This window comes from Amphiura filiformis, chromosome 17 (assembly GCF_039555335.1).
Source record: "Amphiura filiformis chromosome 17, Afil_fr2py, whole genome shotgun sequence".
In the NCBI taxonomy this organism is placed as follows: Eukaryota; Metazoa; Echinodermata; class Ophiuroidea; order Amphilepidida; family Amphiuridae; genus Amphiura; species Amphiura filiformis.
The window spans coordinates 54,724,423-54,748,685 of NC_092644.1; the positions used below are offsets into that span (position 1 = coordinate 54,724,423).

General features: G+C 36.5%; 2 protein-coding genes across 2 annotated transcripts in view; one reads left to right on the plus strand and one right to left on the minus strand.

Annotated features, from left to right (window-relative positions):
* Positions 1-250: 250 nt before the first annotated feature.
* On the minus strand, positions 251-1,945 carry LOC140138474 (uncharacterized). The gene is made up of 2 exons (XM_072160359.1): positions 590-1,945; positions 251-364 (listed from the first exon to the last, which is right to left on the minus strand). The coding sequence occupies exon 1, from the start codon at positions 1,937-1,939 to the stop codon at positions 836-838; it is 1,104 nt and encodes a 367-aa protein (XP_072016460.1). The 5' UTR covers positions 1,940-1,945; the 3' UTR covers positions 251-364; positions 590-835.
* A 7,236-nt stretch (positions 1,946-9,181) lies between these two features.
* Positions 9,182-24,263, plus strand: part of LOC140138011 (CYFIP-related Rac1 interactor B-like) — a 78,387-nt gene continuing 63,305 nt past the window's right edge. The window contains exon 1 of the mRNA XM_072159843.1: positions 9,182-9,367. The gene's annotated coding sequence lies outside the window, so the exon portion shown is untranslated. The remainder of the gene's footprint in view (positions 9,368-24,263) is intronic.

Below are 24,263 nucleotides of genomic sequence, written 5' to 3' on the forward strand. Positions count from 1 at the left end.
TTGTGTGACAAACGAGTTTTAAAATTTGGACTCTCGGTTGGGCGACACCTGCAACATGTCTTAAGAGTTGGGTTGGGGTTTTGCAAGAGATCTCAATATAAAGGGTCTAAACTTATTAGGACGACTATCCTATAAAGAATATGCGTGTGCGGTGCTTTTCTTTCTCCCCCTACCATAATAGGACAGACATTTGAACTACTAGGGGCAGCCTAAGTTAACGGTGCACAATACTAAGAAGGCATACCTTTGTGCCTTTCCTCATCTTTTATGAGGACACTTTCTGGTGTTGTTTCTGGAAACTTGTTGTAGTCACAAAGATTGTCAATTACTGGTGATGTTGCAGTCAGGAGTTTTTCTTCTGTATCTGTACAGCATTTGAAATAAATAAATTTAAAACAAACAATTATTTAGAATTTTTTTTATTTATTAAAGCATACTTTATAAGTTATGTTATTGTGTTAAAAATGTCATGGTATAGATCTTATGGATGCATGGAATTCACAGTTGCCTGAAAGGAAATTTATTGATAACCAATCTAAGACAAATGGCTTTAATATTTTTTGTTTGTAGTATCGAGTTTCGCACCTACCATTTGTATCAGGAAAGAAGCTTGTCTGCTGGGCGACCTCCACTGGTGATAGAAGGCTTGGTACCTCTTGATCTTCCGGAGCGTCTTTGATAACCTTGGTCTCGTCTCCAAATGCATCGCTCTTTTCACGATCGTCAAACTTTCTCTCCAGTTCTATTTGATGATCAACATATTCAGACACGTGAGGTGGCGAATAATTCAATACAACGTTGTGTTCATTCTCTTCTGTTTTGTTTTGCTCTGATTTTACCTTCTTGGTTGAAAGATCATACAAATGATCATCAATGTCTCTTTGCGTTTGCCCTCCGACTGACTTTTTTCATCTGCAGTTGTGTTATTCGCTTGATTATTAGGCTTTTCATCTAACTGCTGGCCTTCCATTGAGTTGACAGGAAGCATGTTTATACCTTCCTCTGTTTTATGTTCTTCATTCGTTTTAAATATTTCTATTGAAATATCATTTTTCTCTGATCCGTTTAGCATTCTTATTACCGAACCTGTGGAGTATGTCGCATCATCCTGTGAGGTATGCTTATCTACTTCGACTACTTCTTGATAACCAACTTGGTTTAACAAACTCAATGTTCCTTCATCATCAATCACTTTATTAAAAACAATCTCACTTTCTTTGAAAGAACATCTCTGCTTCTTGATCTCGGGTTCTTCTGTTTTATCGTTCTGTTCAAAGTCATTCGTTGTTCGCTTACCCACAGTCATGATGGTCAGGCTTTCAGATTTAATGAATTGTTCATCATCTTTCCAGACACCTATATCTTTATCTTCAGTTGCTTCTACTGGTTTTGAATCGGATTTTTCAATTTGCAAATGAAGGAGATCTTTCAGATTACCAAGAATATTATCCATCACTATTTGAACTTCTATGTCCACTTCATTAAGATGTTTGTGTGTTGATGAGTTCTGATCTGCGATTGATGTGTCATGAGTCTCTACTTCAGTACCCATATCCTTAGATCTACTCAGAAAGGATTTTATTGAAGAAACCCTGAATGTAACCAGTTCATCCACTTCCATTAATATGTCGTCTAAAAAGTTTTCAACTGTAGCTTGGAGCTGCCTGAGCGACAATGCTTCATCAACTTTCTCCAAAACGTCATCTAGAAAGTTTTTAACCTGTGCTTTCAAGGTTGGATCTGAAAGATTGTGATCCATGGCATCTATTGAACTTGAAGGTGGGCAAGGGACCATGATCGGATTGGCATAAGAATATAAGTCTTCCATGGTTTCTTCCACCTGTTGGAGGACACCTGTCATAAAAATCTCCACTTCAATTCCCAGCCTATCATTCGCATTTGAACTAGTTTCATGTTGAAATGGAATCTGATTATCCATGATGATTCTTTTGGGTTTATTCACTGCAAAACAAAAATGACAGAGAAATAAATATACATTTTAATTTAAAATACTAGATATAACTCACCATGCTCATTAAAATCCCTATTTTTAAACGACCACCAGCATTTGTGGGTGTGTACATAACAGTTATGTGGATGTGTGTGTGGAAGATCTTCTGTCTACACCATAGAAAAGCTCAACAAGGGACATCAACCCCTTATGGGCTATTATACCCATTTGGAAAAAAAAATACATTTTGTGTTTGTTTAAAATGTTCGGTATAAATGCTAACAAAATGTTGTACGTCTTCGATTGTAACATATAGAACATGTAGGGGTGTGTTGGGGTGGGTGTGTGTGTGGGGTGTGGGGTGTGTGTGTGTGCCATCTATACCATAGCACTCTTAACAAGACTAGTTACTTTGAGGATATCACTATTAGGCCAAAAAAAATAATGGTTTGTCTCAAAGCTCACAAGTGGTTTGAAAACAAACGCAAAATGCAATTTCTTTTTCTTTTTTTCTTTTTTATTCCCGACTTTTTTCATGGTATTTGGAGAAAAAATCTGATTTTTGCCAAATTTTTCCGGAAAAACTAAACTAAAAAAACAAAAAAAATTGAAATTAAAAAAAAATCCGCATTTCTTTTTTCCAAATCTCACGAATTTACAAATGCGCGCGCGAGCTTTGAGACAAACCTTTTTTTTTTGCCTTACCAGATGGCATTTACTGAAGATACAGAGGAGGCTTAAAGGCATTCCTACAATTGACTATGATTGGGAAATTTGATCAATATAACCTAATTTTAAAGGCAAAGTCCCCATTGCCACACACACAAAATGGTAATTTTAAAACTGCAGCCAACAAGCTAATAGTTGAGACTTAGGACTGATATTTGATTTTCTTACAGGAAACATTCATATTGTCCCACTGCATTAATTTTATTCCTAAGTCTCGATGTTATGAATGTTAAATAATAGGATGAAAACACCAGATATTTGCACACAATTCCAATGCAAGACATGATCAACTGTACCACATGTGTACAAAAGCCAGACATACAAGGTCAGAAACCCCATTGGGTTGTGGGAATGTCTTTAAACATCCTCTGCTGAAGATAGCACTACCAATGATGCCATTTACTGATAGCAATATGACATCTACTATCCCCAGTGATGTCATCTATTACCAGAGATGTCATATAAATACTGAAGATTTATTATGATGAGAGGGAGGGGAAGGGAGGGAGGTGAAAGGAGGGAGGGGAAGGGGAAGCACTATCAGTGGCATCTATCTATACTGACTGCTGAAGATAGCACTACTACATTACCAGTGAGGCCATCTGAAGATAGCACTATATAAAATACCAGTGATCATGAGTGATGTCACCTGCTGCTGAAGATAGCAATATATTAAACCATGACATATACTGACGATAGCACTATCACTGCACCAGTGATGTCATCTACTGTAGATAGCACTATCGGTGTTACAAGCAATGTCAATTGTCAATCATGTCATCTACTGATCTAAAGATGGCACTTTTATAAGACTTTTATAAGCAGCGACATCATTTTACTGAAGATAGCAGATAGCCCTGTAACTTAGCAGTGACATTTTGTCTACTGAAGATGAGCACTATTACAGTCTAGTAATGTCATCTACTGAAGATAGCAAATATTACCAGTTTTATACTTTTATTACCAGAGATGTCATCTACTGTTACCAGTGATGTTATCAACTGAAGATAAAGCAGTAGCACTATATTTATACCAGTGATGTCATCTGCTGAATACTGAATTCAAGATTTGTTGTGCCTTTTGATTCCCCACAAATAATAAAATAACTTCAAATTGGCATCCTAGCGGCGGAAGCATTGAAATTTAGGGGGGGGGGGGGGGCGGAGGACGAGCAAATTTTGTTCTGGTTTTACTGGGACTTCTGTTGTCCGCAAAAATGTCAATTTCAGACTATTTTTAAAAATACACCTTCATTTGGGGCTTTAAAACCCCAGATGAAGGTGTATTTTGATGAGCCTTCATATGCCATTGTCTGTGTGTATATGGCCTACACCTTTGCAATTTTACCCTACTTGAGCCAAAAAATCTGCTGTTTTTCATGCAAAAAAGGAAGATGTTGACCCGGGATGTTGAGGGCAATTATTAATATTGGTTTTTTTTTTTTATTAAGATTTTAGGGGGGGGTCGGACTCCACTTAAAAATTTAGGGGTGGTAGTCCTGACCTCCCCTCCCCCGCATCCCACTTCCGTTTTCACTACGGTACAATTTAAAAAAACACCCAAAAAACAACTGGTAGGCTCAACACAGTTATTAAAAGTGGTAGCATTAACCATTGTAAAACAAAATGTGATAATGTCTGTTTCCAGGTCCAACTAGTGCCAGTAGTGGAGGTACTGTAGTGTAGGCCATACACAGACAATGCATAAAGTAAAATCACCAACACTCAACAGTAAATTTTGTATTAACCCCATGGCATTGACCGTTGTTTTCTTACCCGTAATCAGGCCAGATATGTTCGGAATCAAAAAGTGGCTCCTATTAACTGTGAATATGTGCAAAAAATAACTAGCCTAGACCTGGCCTGACTAAAAAGACGTCCATATTTAAGCCTCATGATGTCATGGTGTTCTTTTAGTGTTCATGGCAAATGCATTGTATGGATGGGAATATGTCTAATTTCGTAAATATGCCTACTGCACAAGTATACATGGTATATATGCTATGCAGTATTTACAGTATACTACTGCGGCGCTGGCGCACTCAAAAATCCCTAAAGTCAGGCAACAACCGGGTACATGTGGGTAGTGGTAATGACTAGTACCGGTAAGTTCGGTATACAACATCATACATGACAAACCTGGCAGGTTGCATTCCATGGCATTGGCATTGCTGGCATATAGCCCCCAGCCTAGCCCTAGGGCGGTTAGGCTAGGCTAGCTTGCGCTAGGCCTACTACGCTTTATAATATGGGTATGGCTATGCTATATAATATAGGCTTTAGGTTAGCCCATGATGAGCCTATTCAATCATGTACCCGTCATGTACCCAGCAATGCCAGGCAGGCCAGCCCAGGACATGCAGCGGTTCACCGAGTCGCAGGCGCAGCCTGCATGCTGTCTTCTGCAAGTCATAAAGTACATGATTGATATTCATGTATTATATTAAATATACGTACTATAACGTCATGAGTACCGTACCATTACTACCAACCAAGCCTTCCAGGCCCGGGTTTCATTTGTACCATGGTACTATGACTGTACCGCTATGCATGTATGTAAATGTATGTATGTGGCATGATGTAAATTATATAGCCATGACAGGCTTTATGCATGTAAATGTATGCATGTCAGGGTGATGTACATTCATTTTGTAGGCCTAGGCTATGGCTATGCTTTTTATCATTTTATGTTTGTTTACTTTCAAGTGTCTTGACTTCAGCAAGCCGCTAACTACCTAAAAAAGCTCACAAAACTCAAAACCTTAGTAATTAGTTAATCTTACCGTTGAAGTCATTATTCAGCTTACCTTTACTTATCGGACTTATTTATAATACTTCAAATCGTGTCATGACATTGTTAAGCTTTACGTGCTTGGTTTTTAATTTCGTCTGCAATTTTGAGCATGCGCATGCGCAAAAAATAATCTTTAGCTTAATAGGCTAAATCCCAAATCCTCAAGCCATCAACAATACGCATGTTTTTGTTTGTTTGTTTTTTAAAAATCACGGACGACCGGGAATATGGCTAAGGCTAATTAAACTATTGACATTTTTTGTAGGCTTAGGCCTATATTTTATATATATATATATATATATATATATATAGTAGAAAATTAACTGCGTCGACATTTGATGAAGGAAGCAAAGAAGCGAAGAATAATTAAAATGTCGTAATTGAATATTTTATTTCACGAATTTTCGGGCCTCGCCCTTCGTCAGGTGACAAAAATAGTGTTGTGAGGCCTACACAAGAGAAACATTTAAAACATGATTAAAACGCGAGCGCAGGTGAATGGTGGGAGCGACACGCAAGCGACACATGAGCGACAAGCGGGTAAAGCGTATACAAATACAGCGCGTTAAACATGTTTAAGTTGGAAAACAAAACGCGCAAGACGGAAAAAATAAAAATAAAATGCGCAAACGCGTGTGCGAGAACAAAAAAAATTATAGGCGTCGCGCAAGCACAAGCGTAAGCCTAGGTAAAAACGCGTAAAGCGTATACAAAAAAAGAGAGCGTTAAACATGTTTAATTAAAAAAATAAAAAATAAAAAAAAAAATTGCACGCAAAACGGAGAATACAAAAAATGTATAAAAACGGGGCGCAAGCGAGCGTAACAAGCGAGGCCTAAAGGTAGAAACGCGTGGAGTGAAAAGGGGAAACCGCGCGAAAAAGTATAAGAAGAAGGGAGCGCTGAAGAAAATTATGATTAAAATTTAAAACTGTTGAAACTAGCATTGAGTCCATTGGGTTGAAGGGTGCCGAGTCTGAAGATTAATTTCTGTTCCATGTCTCTTCTGGCTTGGTCGTCACCGTGGCATTTGTAGACTCCGGAAATCTTGATGTGTGTGGTGTTGTGTCCACTGCCGGAGAAATGTTGAGCTACTGGCAAACCTGGCATCTTGAGGTTTTGTTTTCCAACTTAAACATGTTTAACGCGCTGTATTTGTATACGCTTTACCCGCTTGTCGCTCATGTGTCGCTTGCGTGTCGCTCCCACCATTCACCTGCGCTCGCGTTTTAATCATGTTTTAAATGTTTCTCTTGTGTAGGCCTCACAACACTATTTTTGTCACCTGACGAAGGGCGAGGCCCGAAAATTCGTGAAATAAAATATTCAATTACGACATTTTAATTATTCTTCGCTTCTTTGCTTCCTATATATATATATATATATATATCTGATATCAAATAATTTTGATTTTTTGAAATGCGCGATATGATTATGATATGATACAAATTTTATGGCAACAGTTATTAAAAATTGATATTGATATTTAACAGTCCTCGAAGTAAAATTTGTAAATCTAATTAGGCCTACTGGGGCCTATATTTGCTTAAAATGTACATGGTGTATGTAGTTGGGAGGAAAAGCTGAAAAAAATATGTATCTTCAATAGCATATCAAGTTGTAAGCGCTCTTTAGCAAAGTCATAAGTCATACTCATATAGTTCATTGAATTTACAACCGTATAGGCCTATGCCAAAACAGGCGAAAATAACTTTTTGCACAATATCTGCAATTTAAAGAGAATTGGCCATTGCTCATTAAAATGAAGCTATATAATAGGCCCTATATGGACAATATAAGCGTGCTCTTTCATTTAATGACAGAAAAATATTGTAGGGAACACTTGAGGTTTGACTTTTAAAACCTACATTTTGGTCAAAAAATGTGCTTAGATAGGTATAGTTTTTAACAGATTTACCACATTCGCCTTGCTATAAAATTGAATTGCGTTAATATATCTGTTGACCTGCTGGAAAAGTGTTTTTAGGGGGAAGTGTTAGCTTTCTGATTGGATGAAGAGGTTCAAATTGACACAAAAAAAATGAGTGGCGTAACTCCTATGGGCTCAGGGTGTGCAAACCCGCGGGCACCCGAGCTGAGGGGGCACCCGAAGGGTGCCCCCTCAGCTTGGGTGCCCATTGGGGGCAGTGGGGCACCTAATGCCCGCGGGCACCCAAAACCAAAGTTACGCTATACTGACAAAAACCAATCACAGAGGCCTGTTTTCCAGCTAGAAACTCAGTCACACAGTTCTTCACTCAACCGTGTAGGCCCTAATGTAAAGACTGTGTGGAAACAATTCACTGCTTGTGCAGCTCAGTCTTGGGCGAAAATGTGTGCTCAGGTGTATCGAGGTGGAAACTGTGCATAGGGCCTAGATGGCTTATAAGAGAATCGTTTTTTGTATAGGCCTACCTTTCCATAATGTGTTCATTCGTTCGTTCATTCATTCATGATTCATTCATTCATGATTCATTCATTCATTCATTCATTCATTCATTCATTTCGTTCATTCCGTTCATTTGATTCATTCATTTGCACTCAAAGCCCGGGGGAGGCACTTCAATATAAAATGGATATAGGCCTAGGTGTAGGACTGACACTTATAAGTAAGGGGCATTCGAGCAAAATGTAAAAAAATATGGGGTCATTGGATGAGAGCATGATTTTTGGCATTCGGTGAGAGCAAAATGTAAAATATATGGGGTAATTGGGTGAGAACATGACCTTTTCTTTAATGGAACCTTTGGGTGAGAGCCGATGATTGAAATAGCGTCAAAAAACCTCAAAAATCAAATTTCTTTTTTTTTTTTTTTTTTATTGTTAACAAAATCAGTGATAAATGAAAGTTGCTGTTCAACTTGAAAAATAAGGGTCTTTGGGTGACAGATCAAATGGAAAAATAGGGGGTCTTCGGGTGACAGAACATCAGTGTTCGTAAAAAAACATGGGGTCTTTAAGTGAGAGCGACGCTGAAAAAGGGGGTCTTAACAGCCCTTGACATATGCGTCACCTCCAAAGTGGGAGTGCCCCCCGGACTCAAAGCTCAGTAGGCCTACTCCGAACACTTCAATATAGTTCATTATTCATTCGTTTATTGAGTCTTCAAGTTTTTTTTAGGATTCTTTTTGTCTTGTATGGCGATGCCCTGCTCATGCTGTAGATGACTTCAAAAGTTTTGAGCCTTGTCTGGTTCAGCTCAGTGAACATGTACTTGATCATGATCATGCAGGTTTGGACACAGTAGGCCTACCAAAACCAAACAAACTTAAGCCAAGCACCTGCCGCACCTCACCTGGGGTGAAGCCAAGGGAGAAAGTTCTACGCCCTCTACTCACTTCACCGTTCCCCAATCAATTAAATAGACGCTTTTACTAAACCATACACTAAACATTGCTAAAGGACATCTTCACTTCAAAACACGCATAATAAAATGTTAACGTAATAGTAGTGTATGTTGTAGAGATTAATTATTTTCTACCGCGCAGTCAGCGCTTATTAATTATTTATAACCGGTATTTAATAAAATGATATGGTATATATAACCCTCAATTAGAAACTTCTTTCATATAGTGGAATAAACAATTTATGATTCATAAGAAATCTTGATAAAAAGTTATATTAATCACACTATTTTTAGATATTGAATTAATTTTATTTCATTGTATTGAACTTTAAGTCATCGTTACTTTTTACGGAAATGCGGAAATTTGTTGTACCCGGAAATTGAAGTTTGGAAAGACAAAACATTTCGCTCCGTTACTGTGATTTAGACCTTGGATTTCTATAAAACCAACAGAGAAGCAGAGATTATAAGAACCAGAGGCCTTGTGCATTATAACGTTGTGATAAAAGTGGTGTTGAATCTCTGAAAAGGGAGCTGGAAAGCGTGTTTGTAAGTACTTAACGGCCTCGACGTGAGGTTCCCATTTTCCCCAGTCTAAATAATTGTAACTTACAAGTAAGCATGGTAAGGCAAGCATGATTTGTATAATAGGCTCATGGGCTAGGGCTGGCAAAATCATGCATGTAGATTTCCTTACAAATGATTAAATTTAAACACTAACAATGCTAACAGGCCTTCATAGAATTTGATGGAGCTTTCTTTTTTACACTCCTTGTCTCAACAAGGACTTGTTGTCCCACTTCAGCTGCACTCTCACTCATGCTCGCCTCAGCGAATCCGTGTGTCCGCTCGCACCCTTTTTTGGCTTGCACCGCACACAGTACGACTATACTCTCGGGAGTTCTAAGACTCACAGAGGACTGTACTTATTGGAAGAAATGGTCAGCATCAAAATATAGTACTAGTACACTAGAGTAGAGTAGTATAGTTATACGCCCAGGGGGGTCACTCCCATCGTGGCCTGTACACCATCCGCGATAATGAAAACGCAGCGTAAAAGGGTAGTTTTTCGGTGGGTAAGCACGATCTGGCAGCGTAACGCGTTTAGGGTGTCAAAAACATGAAAATATTGGGGAAAAGGGTAGCAAAATTGCAATTGCTAAAATACGCGGAAATGAATTAGGGTATGAAATTTGATACAAGGAATAAAATCCCTGTTTAGGGTATTGTTTTAGCCAAGGGTTAAATCCTTGTTTAGGGTGCTTTTCAAAAGTTGATTATCGCGGATGGTGTACAGGCCACAATGGGAGTGACCCCCCCTGGGGTTATACGTCGAACAACTGAATACAAGCACAACGTATGGACCAATATATTTTGTAAACATTTTAGGCCTATAACAAATGCTGTTTTCGTACAAATTATACAACTATAGTTTCTACCCTATGACCTATAAAAGTTACCTGTTAGGCTAATGAAAGTCAATTCCCAGTTTCCCGTTACATACATTTTCATGACTGTGTAGGTGACCATTTCATTATTCATTATTCATTATTTTACACCATTTCATTATTGCATCTGTTACAGGCATAAACCAATAACTGCCCATGTATACATGTGATAAATCACAGTTTGTAGTTTACAGATGTAGTTTACAACCACATGAAGATGATTGTACAACTATTATCAAAAGTTTCACAATATTTTTTACGGGATGAGATCAGAGCAGATCAAAAAGTGCGGGACAGAAAATTGAGTAGGTATTCATTATTAATTCATTATTAGCCATATACCATGCTCCTACTGCAAAGAAAATCCCTGAAAATCAACAGAAAGAGATTTATGATATATTTAAAAACACAATTATTTATTTGTATATTAAAAAGTTTGTTAGAAATCAACATTTATTCAAAATAATGAAATATTTGGCCAGCAATTTGTTTTGAGCGGAGTAGGGTAACGGGAAACTTTGAATCGACTTTCATTAGCCTTATCAAAGTGTCCGCAAAAAACTGGTCATCGCAAGTATGTTTGATGCTGAAAACTAAGGATATTCACGCAGGGACAGGCCAAAAACCTTACCTCGATCGTAAAATCCAGCGATGCATGTCATAAATAATTCATTATTCCATTGTGTAAATGACAGCACTGATTGTGTCCATGTATTGTTAATATTGCACCTGCGATCTCGCGCGAGAGCAGTTGTCAAGCTGAATTTATACTCGATCGCTGGATCACCATGTGAATTCGCCTCTCGAAAATCTCTAGAGGTTGTTGCATCGAGCATGCTGACTGGCTTAGCAATTATCAAAGTAGTTTTGTAAACCAATCAGGTTAGACGTACTTTACTGGCGAGTCACATTAATTAATACCGTAAAAGGCTGTCGCGTTCATTGATTGGCTTACGATTTCAAAGAATGGCTTTTGCAACCAATCACAATACGGGTTATATGTCCGTCGGAAATTTTGCATGTATACGTCCACGATGACGTCATGCCCCAGCGCCACAAGGCTGGCTTTTCTGCAAGTGGTTTAAAGTCAGTTTCACACCTGTGATTAATGGAGCACATCCACAGCGCATTTGACAAATAAAAATGAAATGGGCAATTCTGAGCAACGGGATTCCATGAAATGGACGATTATGTAAGTTATTCTACAGGATCAGTAATAATTAACAGCTGGTCTGCTGTATTTGAAGTGCATATATTGAAGTTTGTAAGTTTGTGACTTCGTATGTTATGTGCAATTGATATTATAGGAAGCTTAAATTGGCAGGCTCTCATGCAATGTATCCGTCTCTTCCGAACATACATGGACGTTCAGGGCAAGTCGTAGCAATGAAAGTATGACTAGCCCACACAGGGTATATAGTATAGTAGTGCCGTACGTGTACTATTACGTACATGGATCGAATCCATGGGTTCCTACAGTCACCCATGGAAAACAGGGTACTGGAAAGTAGTACACCATGTCCATATGGGCCCAGGGATGGTTTGTTTACATGGCAATCATTCCTTCAGAATAGGCAATACAGATTCCAAACATATAAAACTTACCCACACTCGGCAGTCCACGCTTTATAATGCGTGCCGGTTCGAAATTCTGAAAATTGGTGAAAGCGTGGGGGTTTAAACTTTTTGGGTAAAAAGCGTGGACTGATATAAAGCGTGGGATTAAAATAAAAAGCGTGGGGCTTCTTCCAACTTACAGTATATTTTTATTGAATGATAAAATAATCATAGTTCTAAGAAAAATCACCAAAACTTGCACACTATGTCGCAAGATAAAATTCCATTTGATGCAGGCTCGGGCTTGTTTACGTGAATCCAGGGCAATGTACACAATATCCTCCCCCCGGAAGCGCTGCCAAAACACCTACGTCATATGCAAATGTCCGATTTTCCATGGCGTGTTATTTTTCTTTACATTGATCGGTATATGAGTGGCGTCATTAACATGCATAATTGATTGAGCGAAGCAACACGGAAGAAGTAGGATATAGTCGCTGAACACAGCGTCGTCCAAGTTTCATGACAAGAACAACATTTGAACACCATAAAAAGTACAGTTATTCATTAAAATGCTTATTTTACAGTGCAGTAGTAGTTTTTCACATATAATTTGCATTGTTCACGTAATGTATCAATTAACTTATTGGAGAGAAAAACATCGGACTCGCACATGTGAAATAGGTGCAGAATTCGACGTACTTGATACTTCAAACCAAATTGCGTGCGACTTTGTCAGTTTACAAATAGCGGAAAAAGCAAAAAGTGGTGGGGGTCAAGAATTTTCAGTATAAAGGGTGCCTCAGTAAAAAGCGTGGGGGTCAGGAATTTTCAGTATAAAGGGTGCCTCAATAAAAAGGGTGGGGGTAAAATAAAAAGGGTGGAAGTCAAACCCCACTGCCGAGTATGTACCTCATATCAGTTTTAGTTGCCCCTAAGTAATAACTCCAAATTGACATGACAATTAATTCTAAAACATGGTTTTGTTATTGCAAAATAACAAGAAAATCAGAAAGGTTATATCTGGTCATTTGCAGTAGGCCACTTCAGGTAATCAATATTGGTACTTGAATTGCATGACTCAGTGACTTTCTGCTCATTGTAAGAGTGATAGTGTTGCATAACATTAAGATTGCCAACTGACAGAGGATGTTTAAAGACATTCCCACAACCCAATGGGGTTTCTAACCTTTTATGTCTGGCTTTTGTACACATGTGGTATAGTTGATCATACCTTGGATTGGGATTGTGTGCAAATATCTGGTATTTTCATCCTATTATTTAACATTCAAAACATCGAGACTTAGGAATAAAATTAATGCAGTGGGACAATATGAATGTTTCCTGTAAGAAAATCAAATATCAGTCATAAGTCTCAACTATTAGCTCGTTGGCTGCAGTTTTAAAATGACCATTTTGTGTGTGTGGCAATGGGGACTTTGCCTTTAAAATTAGGTTATATTGATCAAATTTCCCAATCATAGTGCATTGTAGGAATGCCTTTAAGCCTCCTCTGGCCAACTGACATCCTTTGTATTTGAGTTGTCTGTTGATGGTATTAGTCTAGAACTGTCATGGATGTAAACATTACACAAAATGTCAACAAAACATGCTACTGCAGAACTCTATGCCTGTATGTGTGTGTCTGAGGGCCGATCTGAGGGCTGATGACACACATTCGACGAGTGTAACTATTACGCTGCCTTTCGTATTCGCCGAGGAGGACAATTTCGACCTCCTCGTTTGTTTACAAACAGAGAGGTAGACAAAAGACCTGTCAAAACTGTTCCGCTTGTCCAAATACTCAAGTATCAAAAGGATGGTCCATAATAGAGTGATTCACGCAACATGAATACTATTGAATAGGAGATTAAAAAACTGTGAAGTACATGTAGGACCATATGCTTCTTTTGTCCAATTTGGCATCAAGATTTCTATAGGCAAAATAACCAATTCTCGATCATGAGAGGATGAACCTTCTGCGTCAGCGTACTTTTCATAGAATAACACGATCGCGCCTTGACCTTGACCTTGCCTAGCAACGGTTGTGTGATTGGTCAATTCTCAAAAGCTGTGTTTGCGCCCGTAAGCGCCGGTCTTTCGTAGTACACTCGGCGCAAATATCTGTCGCGTACTCCAAGTTTGCTCTAATGATCGAGAATTTAATATTTTGCCTATAGGCGAATTTGGCTGACTAGCAAATGTGTGTCAAGGTTTGCCTCTCATACCTACATGAGTAGTACAGGCAGGAAATCCATACCGTAGACTGTAGTAGCTCTGCACTATGGTATGGGACCATCTGTATACAGAAAGCTAGTGCAACATAGTTTCAATTAGAGCTTGTAGTAAACAGTGCAAGGCTCCTGTACCTTTAATAGTTTAATAGTCTGCATGTTTGTCATAATATTAATTACACAGGTTATTATAGTTTACCTCTTTAATACCTAGACATCTATGCAGGCCTTGAAATAAGCCAGAATTTCTGAGGGCCATTTGGGCCCTTGATCTTAAATGTTTGAGGGCCCTCACAAATTTTGGGGGCCCAAATTTGGGCCATTGATTTTAACCTATATGTGACCCCACAAAAAAGTGAGTAAAAATGGTAAACTTGGGTGCCATTAATAACAAGTTGCCCACCCCCGGCACCCAGTAAATTATTTTCCCTGATTTGAGGGCAAAAATTAATTATATTGCCCACCCAGTAAATTATGCTTATGCAAAAATCTCAGTTTTGACCAAAAATCACATTTTTCACCAAAAATCACATTTTTGAATAAAAAACTCATATTTGACACAAAAGAAATCACATCTTTAAAAGAATCACATTTTTGACCAAATGTTTTTTTACCATAAATCATGTTTTCTACTAAAAATCATGTTTTTGACCAAAAAAGAATGATTCTGAAGACATAGTAATGATGAAATTTGATATAAATATTATAATGTTATTATAATAATATGACAAAATGTTATTTCTTCATGTTGTTTTTAAAACCTAACTGTAGTAACCTCTATCCACCAAAGTAGTAACCTCTATCCACCAAATTAATAGAAAAATAAAACCGTTGTGAAAATTATCACTTTTAAAAATGCAGTATCACATTGTGAGGTACACTAGTGCCAAATACAGAGCCATGATAAAATTTTTGTGAATCTATTTGCCAAACCAGTACCTAACCAAAGTACCAAACTAATCAAAATTTTGGACTTTGTTCTTATAATAATAGCATGAATGTAGCAGAAAATTTGAAATCATACATACACAGGCTGTATCCAAATGATTGGTACCCATCAGCTTCCTGTGATTGTGGACAACACTGTCACATCAAAATGCAATATAGGAGCTACTTTATTTTATCGATGAATGTTATACATTCATAAAACTATAAATCCTGGGCATTTCAAGAGGATCCAATGCTGGATACTGAAGAAACAGGCTTGTCAATAAACGCCAAAAGCAGATGGGTACCACTCATTTTGATACAGCTTGTACATCCTGAAGTGGCACATTTGGTATTTACAATTGTACGGTTATTTTTTGATTACATTATATCTGTGATCTGTGATCACCATGAAATAGTTTTGGTGGGTAGGTGGTGTTTTTGCAGTGTGGCACTTGGATCGGAAAAATTATACAAGTTTATAATAGCTCGCCACAGGGTGGTCATGGATTGGAAATAACTTTACAGTGCACATATTCAGGCTATGAAAGTTTGTTTTTCTTCATCTAGAAAAATATGGGTGACATTTCAAGTGGTGATGTAAAAAAAAAAAGCATGTATAAAATAATGTAAGGTTGTCTTTTTAAAAACAATGGGATTTGGATTAGTTTTTAAAATATCTAGTTGACACTGATTTAAATCAGAAAAGAGGGAATTGTTTTCACAAGCGCTGAAGCCAGTGCTTGATTTAATTTGTGCACACAAGAACCAATGATCAAAAAAATCTACCTACTATCCGACCACGACGACACGATAGTTACTGTGTGGATAGAGTAGAGCGTGGAACTATAACTATTTCAGTCATTTAATCAATTTTCAAACAAAAAACAATTCTTTGTGAGGTTTTATTGTAACCAAATTTATTTTTATAACTTATCTGTATCTTCAAAGCAAAATTTTCTATTTTTAAGAGATTTTATGCTAACAATTTCTTGGACGTGTCATTTGAGCAACTTTTTCCAGGGGCCATACTGGTTGTGATCTGCAATGTTTACTTCCGAATTTCAATTGCTTTACCTGAATTCAGGGTTTTTTTTATTCCAAATATCCATGTTTTTGTTTATTTTCAGCATGTTTTGGGGCTTTTTGGCCTGTATTCACATGCTTTTTCAGGTTTTTCTCACCAGTTTCAGGGTGTTTTTTGTGTGTGAAACTGAGAAGCATCTCTGGAGAGCTCTATCAGTTGAGTCAGATCAAGTCATATACAGCCCTGATCAAGGCAATATCATAGAGACATGGAGGGGAAGTAAAAATTAATTTGAATCAAAAGAGTTCTATGTATTGTGTCATCAAATGTCCAATTGAGTCAGATCATACCCAAATGTGACTCAAAAACTCTTGTACTCTTGGAACTATTCATTTTAGATCAAAAAATTAATTGAAACCAGGGAAAAAATGTTAATTTCAATTCTTTTGACGCCCACACAGGTTTAGCCTTTTCACCTGCATGAGAACCCATGGTGTAAAATATTTCATAAAATGTCATCTTCCATGTATGTCAACTGTAGCCGTGAGCATCACTCAGCAACCAATCATTCCTGAAATTTCCTCATAACAAGCCGGCTGCATTTAGCTGTATTAATATCAGGCTAAGGTTTCTGATTTGCGAAAGGTGATACATGGCGGGACGGGCGTATCATGTCCTGTTTTGGTGAATTGGAAAATAAATTGGGACTATTAGTATAAGTGGAAAGAAATTAATGGTTGTTAAATCAAAAAGTGAGATACTGGGTACTGAATCACCTTTTTTTAATTGTTGTACGTTGTAGAATGTTGTCAGGCCTCAAATAAAAATATAATATAGGCTGGTGTAAAATAATATACCAGTAGCAAAATGATCATTACGGCTACTTTCATAGATTCTGTATCACCAGAACATTATTTTTTTTAAATGGGCCCAAGATCAGAATGCAGCATCTTCTGAGCCTGTACGAGCTGGTCAAATTTTATGAAATAAAAAAAAATTATTTTAAATTGGTAATAAAACTGATTTTGCATATATCAGTGCAAGATTGTCATTTGGGCGAAACTGGGTTTTCAATGATTGATTGGAATGCATACTATCTGGTGCAATGTATTATGAAAATATAGGTGAATGGCTGCACACATCTTAAGCTATTTTACAAGTCTCAGGAGCAATTAAATAAATTTTAATTAATTATTTTTATTCTCTGCCAAATGATTGAAAAGTCACATGTATACGATGTATTGCACTGACTGTTACATGTAAGCTTCTACATGTTCAAGTTCCAACTGGTGTCAAAAATCAGGTGATGGCCGAAAAGTAAAATGGTTAGTCTTTGGTTACCCAACCCACAGTGTATGCCTGACAAAATGCAGATAATGTCCTTTGAAACCTAACAGATTTCAACAAAATTTCAATCATATTGATAATTTTTTATTTCATTCAACAGTGAGTGAATTTGAAGAACACTGGATAATTTTCATTCACCAGTCCTTAAATAAAGACATATAGTTGACAGTTGAGCCTAACTGAAGTGGACCTGTATTGTAAAAGTGGACATTTTCATATGTACATACGATCCCGCATACGATATCAATATTGTTTGTGCTTTTTCAAGGTTATCTTTAGCGTGCACAAAATTAAAAACTTACACGTACAAAGTCTAGGAAGAAAACTTGAATCAGCAAACTTACAATCAAGCAAAACTTTTGTGAAATTGTTGCATCGTGAAAATTTACATCACAAATATTACCCGAATACAGCTCCCTGTTCTAATTCAAGTCGCACTTAATATGTCCCTTAAAGACACCGCTTATTTATGTAAGCCTTCTTCAATTTCAGTACTCACAAGAATATTGGTGATTGGGAAGGACTTAAACAGTATACGATATCAACTGCAACACAAGTTTGGGTGGTTTTCTTTACAAAGTTCTGTACTGTATTGAATGAGATCAGTTTGAGCTTGTTGAACACAGTGAATGAATGTTACGAAAGTGGTAATAGACTCTACTTATAAGTTGATGATGAGAACATCAAAGTAGGCTAATGTCATTCAGGTTGCAGTAAAAGCAGCATTTGGGTATAACATTGTATTTAAAGCTTTACCCTGCATGTTACTTTGTCACCTGAAGAGTCACGTTTATGCAAATTATATGCAAATTGTCATTAGGCATCAGGAGGAGGATGCTAAAATCATCAATTGGCATACGGTTTTAAACCTCAATTTAACTGGTAAAAAGCAAACAAAAATATGAGCATAGTATTGGTAAATCAAAACAATAGAGTAAAATTCACCTTAAAAATTTATAAAACAATTACATACAAAGTTTACAAACATATTTCTATTTCATGCTAAAGAAACATGGTTTTCAGCTTTAAAATTAAGCTTAGATCATTAGCAGACTAGATACTATTACTTATAACTCAATTGTAGAAACAACTTCATTGGCCACATATAATTGTGTTTTCAAAACTAGATCAAATCTGATATAATGTATAGCACTTTTGCTCATGCTAGACTTTTTAGCTGCATAAGTTGCTGTAATAAAAATAGTGCTATCTTCAGAAGATAACAATTTTTATTCTGCTTTGGATTTAGCACTAAAGATTTCATGAGATGCAGTCTGACTAATCTACCTGGCTGTGTAGCTTTAATAATACATGAAATAAAAATAGAACAGGAAAAAACATTTGACTTCATCATGTTTATCATGTTTATGTTGTGACTAGAGATTTACTCAACGACTGGGCCTAGACATGATTGTATAAAACAGGAAGAACGCTTTCAAAATGTGTGCTTATTTTTGTTGAATATGCTACAGATTATCACAAATTGAGTGAACTTCTGTATTTTCATTTTCTGCCCTGACAGTTTGAAAACAATGGTATATAGAAAGTTGGTTATATAAAATGTATGAATATGCAGTGCATCGTAATGCCTTTCCGGGTGCATACATAGTATACTTATAAAAACCATGACCATGGTACATCATCATTTGGTATCAGAAATTTAATTAAAATTTTTCTATGAAATATTGTTTCGATTCATTCTCAGTATCTTCCCCGAGGCCTGACCAAATAAAGAGATCAGGATGAAAAACTAGATGTTATCCAAAGGCTGCTTGGTGTGTTATTAACTCTCTCCACACAGGTGTCGACTACAGATGACAAGTTTTAAATTTTTTTTTTAATTCCAAAATTTCAGAATTGTCAATTTTCATGACCATATTTGGAATCAGCATGAAAAATGCATTAAAATGAGTACAATTAGCCTATTAATTGGCTCAGTGGTTTTTGAGATAGCTCTTGATATTTTGAGAAAAATTCTCAAAACTTTTTATGACGAAGCCTATGACTAGCACGCAGATCATTCATATTAATATTGTTAATTTTATGTAAAAAGAGACAATTGAGTAATAGCTTATTACGGTTTGACACTTTTAAATACAGTGAATATAGTTGTGGGTGTCCATTGAAAAACGATATATGAACACACACAAAATATAAAAGAAAATAATCATAATCAATAACAATATTTATGACATGAGGCAGCAGTACACATTTTACTGTATTTTGCAACTTAACTCAGCAAATAGAACTACAATTTTAAAATGCACATGCCAAGAAGGTATAATTGGATTGATATTTTTCATTGTAAAGAGTGAGGGGAAAAAGCATTTTATTTGGGAGTGGGATTATCAAGTGTACCAGTAAGTCATTATGTTTTTAACATTTAAGTGTCTTTTCCTGAAGTTGTTTGCATTAAAGGTTGGATACTTTACCTGGCACCTGCCAGAATTTACCCTAAAATAATACTTGAATATGAAAGTTCATTCTGGAAATATTTCCACACAAAAACGAGATACTGCAGTTAAAAAAAAAGCTGGCAGTGAGATTTATGAAATGCCTTTTTGAGAAGGACTTTGATTTACCAGTGACCTGGCCCCCATATTTTGAATGGGCAATTGCGCACTGGACGGTACAAAAATGCCTTGGCTATTCATAAGCATAACCGTCCCCTAAAAATCCCTGATGAGATAAATTTATTTTTGTAAAATTAACAACTTAGGGCTCGGAAAGTGATGTTTGCACAGTATTTTGGTGGGACCTGAGAGCACATCAGACACACCAAATTGCATTCTGTATACAAGGAATATCCTTCTGATATCAAATAATTTTTTCACAATATAATACAAATTTTATGAAAAATAATTAAAATTAAATTTCTAACATTTAACAGTCCTCAAAGTAAACTTATAAATCATGTACTTATCATCAATCATATATTGTAGCTGGGATGAAAAGCTATCCATCATATAAAAATTTTGTTTTGGAGATATATTCCCCAAAAGACCTAAAATATAATCTGATGTGCTCTCAGGCCCCACAAAAATACATTGCAAAGTTGGGTGATGAGCCCTTAAAAGCATCTTAATTGTTGATTTTTCTGATGCCTATTTGTCACTGTCACATAGAACAGTGACCATTTTTGCACTCACAAATATTAGAAAAGGGGGTCATCGATATACAAAATGTCCAAAAGTGTGACCCTTCAAAAGTTATATCTGGCAAAATTGCCCTTTTCAACTTAATTGAAGTTCATTTAGCATCATAAAATTCACGATTATGAACTTACAGCATAAGTTTGTTTCCATAAATCAGAAAAATCGGAAAGAGTCTAATACTCTTGTGTTTAACCAAATATTGATACAAGAATCATGGAAAGTAGTTAAAGAAATGTCTGTAAAGCATTTTACTCCTGAGTACAAAAAGCAGCTGTAACTCCTCTTCAGATTCACCCACATGATGAAGTGAAGTAGGTTCAATAGGATAATTGCATTCATCTTCTAATGGGTTACTGCCCTGCCTCATGAAAATTCAATATTTACATTTCATTTCTCGCTCTCTATATACGCTATGTAATTGAAATTTGTTAATTAGTGATGGTTGAATTAATTACAATGGATTGGTTTGCAGTGATTGGTTCTGATTAGTTGTCACTTGTAATGTGTGTGTGTGTGGGGGAGGGAGGGTGCTAGCTGGTATAAACCTGCAAACGAGGACACATGTACATGTATGCCTGAAAATAACAGAGTAACTGAGGACTCCCAGCAACCGAGGAACTCCCAGCAACTTTCTGGCTCTGTTTTATAGTATACCATCTAGAAAGGTTGTGTTAGTCTCCTTAGTTAGATAGGAAAAGGTTGCAGGTCCTCATTTGCAGGTCTATATAAAAGTAGGGGTATATATATATAAACTGGCCTCAAAAAGAAACTTATAATTTTTCACAAGGTCATATCTTAAAATCCTCTCCATAAAAATGAACAAAAATTGCACACAGGATTACTTCAATACTCTAATGTCAGTAACCAAGCAGTTGTCCAACTGACACAACAGCAAAATGCACTGATATGGAACACCTTCCTGGACCAAAATTCACAGCGCAACAGATTTCTTTTGTTGGGTTCCAATTATTCGCCTGTGAATGTGGTCCCTGTTCCGTGTCAGTGCATTTTACTGTGGTGTCAGTTGGACAACTGCTTGGTTACTGACATGTGTTTAGAGTAGAGTATTGAAGTTATCCTGTGTGTAATTTTGTTCATGTACAAACAAATAATTGGAACCCAGGCAAAGAAATCTGTTGGGATGTGAATTTTGGTCCAGGAAGGTGTTCCATGTCAGTGCATTTTGCTGTTGTGTCAGTTGGACAACTGCTTGGTTACTGATATGTGTTTAGAGTAGAGTATTGAAGTAATCCTGTGTGCATTTTTTGTTCATTTTTATGGAGAGGATTTTAAGATATGACCTTGTGAAAAATTATAAATTTCTGTTTGAGGCCAGTTTATGTGTTATTTCCTCTCTCTGTCCTATCCTGTGTGTGTGTTTTTTATTTTTTTAACAAAGAAAATTAGTACTATCCTTGCATCAATTCCTTTCTGAAATGTATACTTTTTATATACTTATCATCAATCATCATTACATTTAGATACAATAAAAAACAGTATCTAAATGTGATGCTTTTAAACATCCTGTGATTAAATTAAAATGTATTTCAATGTGTGCATTTTAATTTCATCACAACGTTTTAAAAGCATGTGGGGTCTGCATATCCTTTTATGGTCATTTTGCCAACCTTGATTTTCCAGCAGCCAATCATACAATCGTGCACGGCTGCGATATCACAGTGCGATGCAAAAAAATTCAACAAAATTCAACTCTCATCGCGGATGAAATTTCCACCACTCCGAGCTTGTAAAAACCTGGCTCAGATTTCAGTTTTAAAAGCATCGCATCGCACACCGATGTGGAGTCTGAATCAGACTTTACAAGATTGATATGGCCCGGTTTTCACTTTAAACAATAAACATGTTTGAGTTGTAACACAGATCCTGATTGTAAAGTACTGATATGAAAATTAGGAATGCACCTTGAGGTTAAGAAGCCTTAAAGAAAAGGAAAAAAGGTGACGGTATCTTTTTTATTCCAATTTATGCTAGTGTGTTGATTTGTGAAAGTTTCATTAGTTTTAACAGGTCATTGACAGTATGCATGATATATTTCTAAGCTTACTTTTAGCACCTAAGCAAATAAAATGATTGAAATTAAGTTGTGAATTATCTTTCAGATTTTATCAACCAAAAATATTAGTATTCAATTTTAATCAAGCGAAAATATTTTTTTGCAAGATCAAAACATAGGCATTTGGTGTGTAAATTGGCTATCTATTGTGAAAGAAATACTATTGCATTTCCCAGACTATACGAGATCAAAAATCCAATGTACAGTGATAACATTTGAAAGGTTTTAACTGTTTAATTCTAAACCTTTATTTATTTCAGCCCTTTGGGAAATTTTAACCCATATTTAGTATTTACACACTATTTCAGGATTTTTGCTGAAGTGGAGTCGGGGCAAGTTTGCTATTATAAATTACTTTTCTCTTGGATTTGTATGTCTCTTGGATTTGTGTGTCTTTTGGATTTGTGGTGGAAGTTGAATTCTTTGATTCTATATTCATGAGCACAAATGAAACTACCAGGTAATGGAGAATAAGATGCACAAAAAAATAGTAATTAATAATTTTTTTTAAAACAAAAACCAAAAAATAATTTTTAGGGGTGGTGATACCCTGTAGCCTATTCCCTGATCCCTCAAAAGATTGTGCCCAGAGTAATCATGGTAAGCATTCCAATTGGATACATGCAGTAAAATTAGCCAGTACTCAAATTGGGCTACCGCTAGCAGTCTACCTGATGGTCTTGACATTGGTCTTGCTCAGGCCGAAGCATGTCCCAGGGTACATTGTACATTGTAACTGTATATCACTGTTCATGTACAGATCTTGGTGCGAAATCTATAGATTATAGATTTCTTGTCAAGTTGCCTTTGGCATGCTCTCACACACCAGCAAAGCCAACTGAGTTTATTCTATTAGCCTTGACTGTCATTGCAAAAGGTCATGACCTTGATCTTGGAGTGTCATACTCATCCTTTAGGGCAAAGTAGCGGCTGTAGTGACAATCCGAGCATAATCAGAGAGTTTAAGTGGTTCAGCTTCCGTAATGAAGTGCTTTTGTAATCAATATGAATTAATGAATGCGGTGCTTTTATTGAAGGCTTGTTCATGCGCTAAATTTGACTAAAATAAGATACGACATGTGATCATGTTGCATTGTATATGCTTTTATGCAAAACTGGAATTGAATTATTGTGATTGTGAGATTTATAAAATTGTACTTGAGAATCACTGGATCAAACTGTTTGATTAATTTTGCCAGGATTTTTTTGGCATAAATGATAAACGCATTTCTTTGTAAACTCTTGCTGAACTGAACCTTTGAATACATCTGCTCCTTAATTCTGAGTTCTTAAAATTTTCTTTTTACAATTTCCTTTATTTCTCTTTTCTTTTTGTTCTACTACCTCCATCTCCTCTCTCTCTCTCTGTTTGTTTCTAAAATTCCTTGAAATAAAATTTAATTTGGGGAATATTAAATTGTGATTAATTTTATAATCTGGTCAACCAGAATTTACTTACTTACAGATGGAATCACCAATATTGGAACCAAAACCTTTGGTCTTCAGTTGGGTGGATGATCTAAGGTTGTCCAAGGTGAGGTTAAACAGGAGCGAAGGACCCCAGGTCATCCACCCAGCTGAAGACCAAAGGTTTTGGTCACAATGTCAATGATTCCATATAGCCAAAAAGTGGCCTGGTTGACCAGATGAAATTTTAAAATCATTTGAACCTTCGT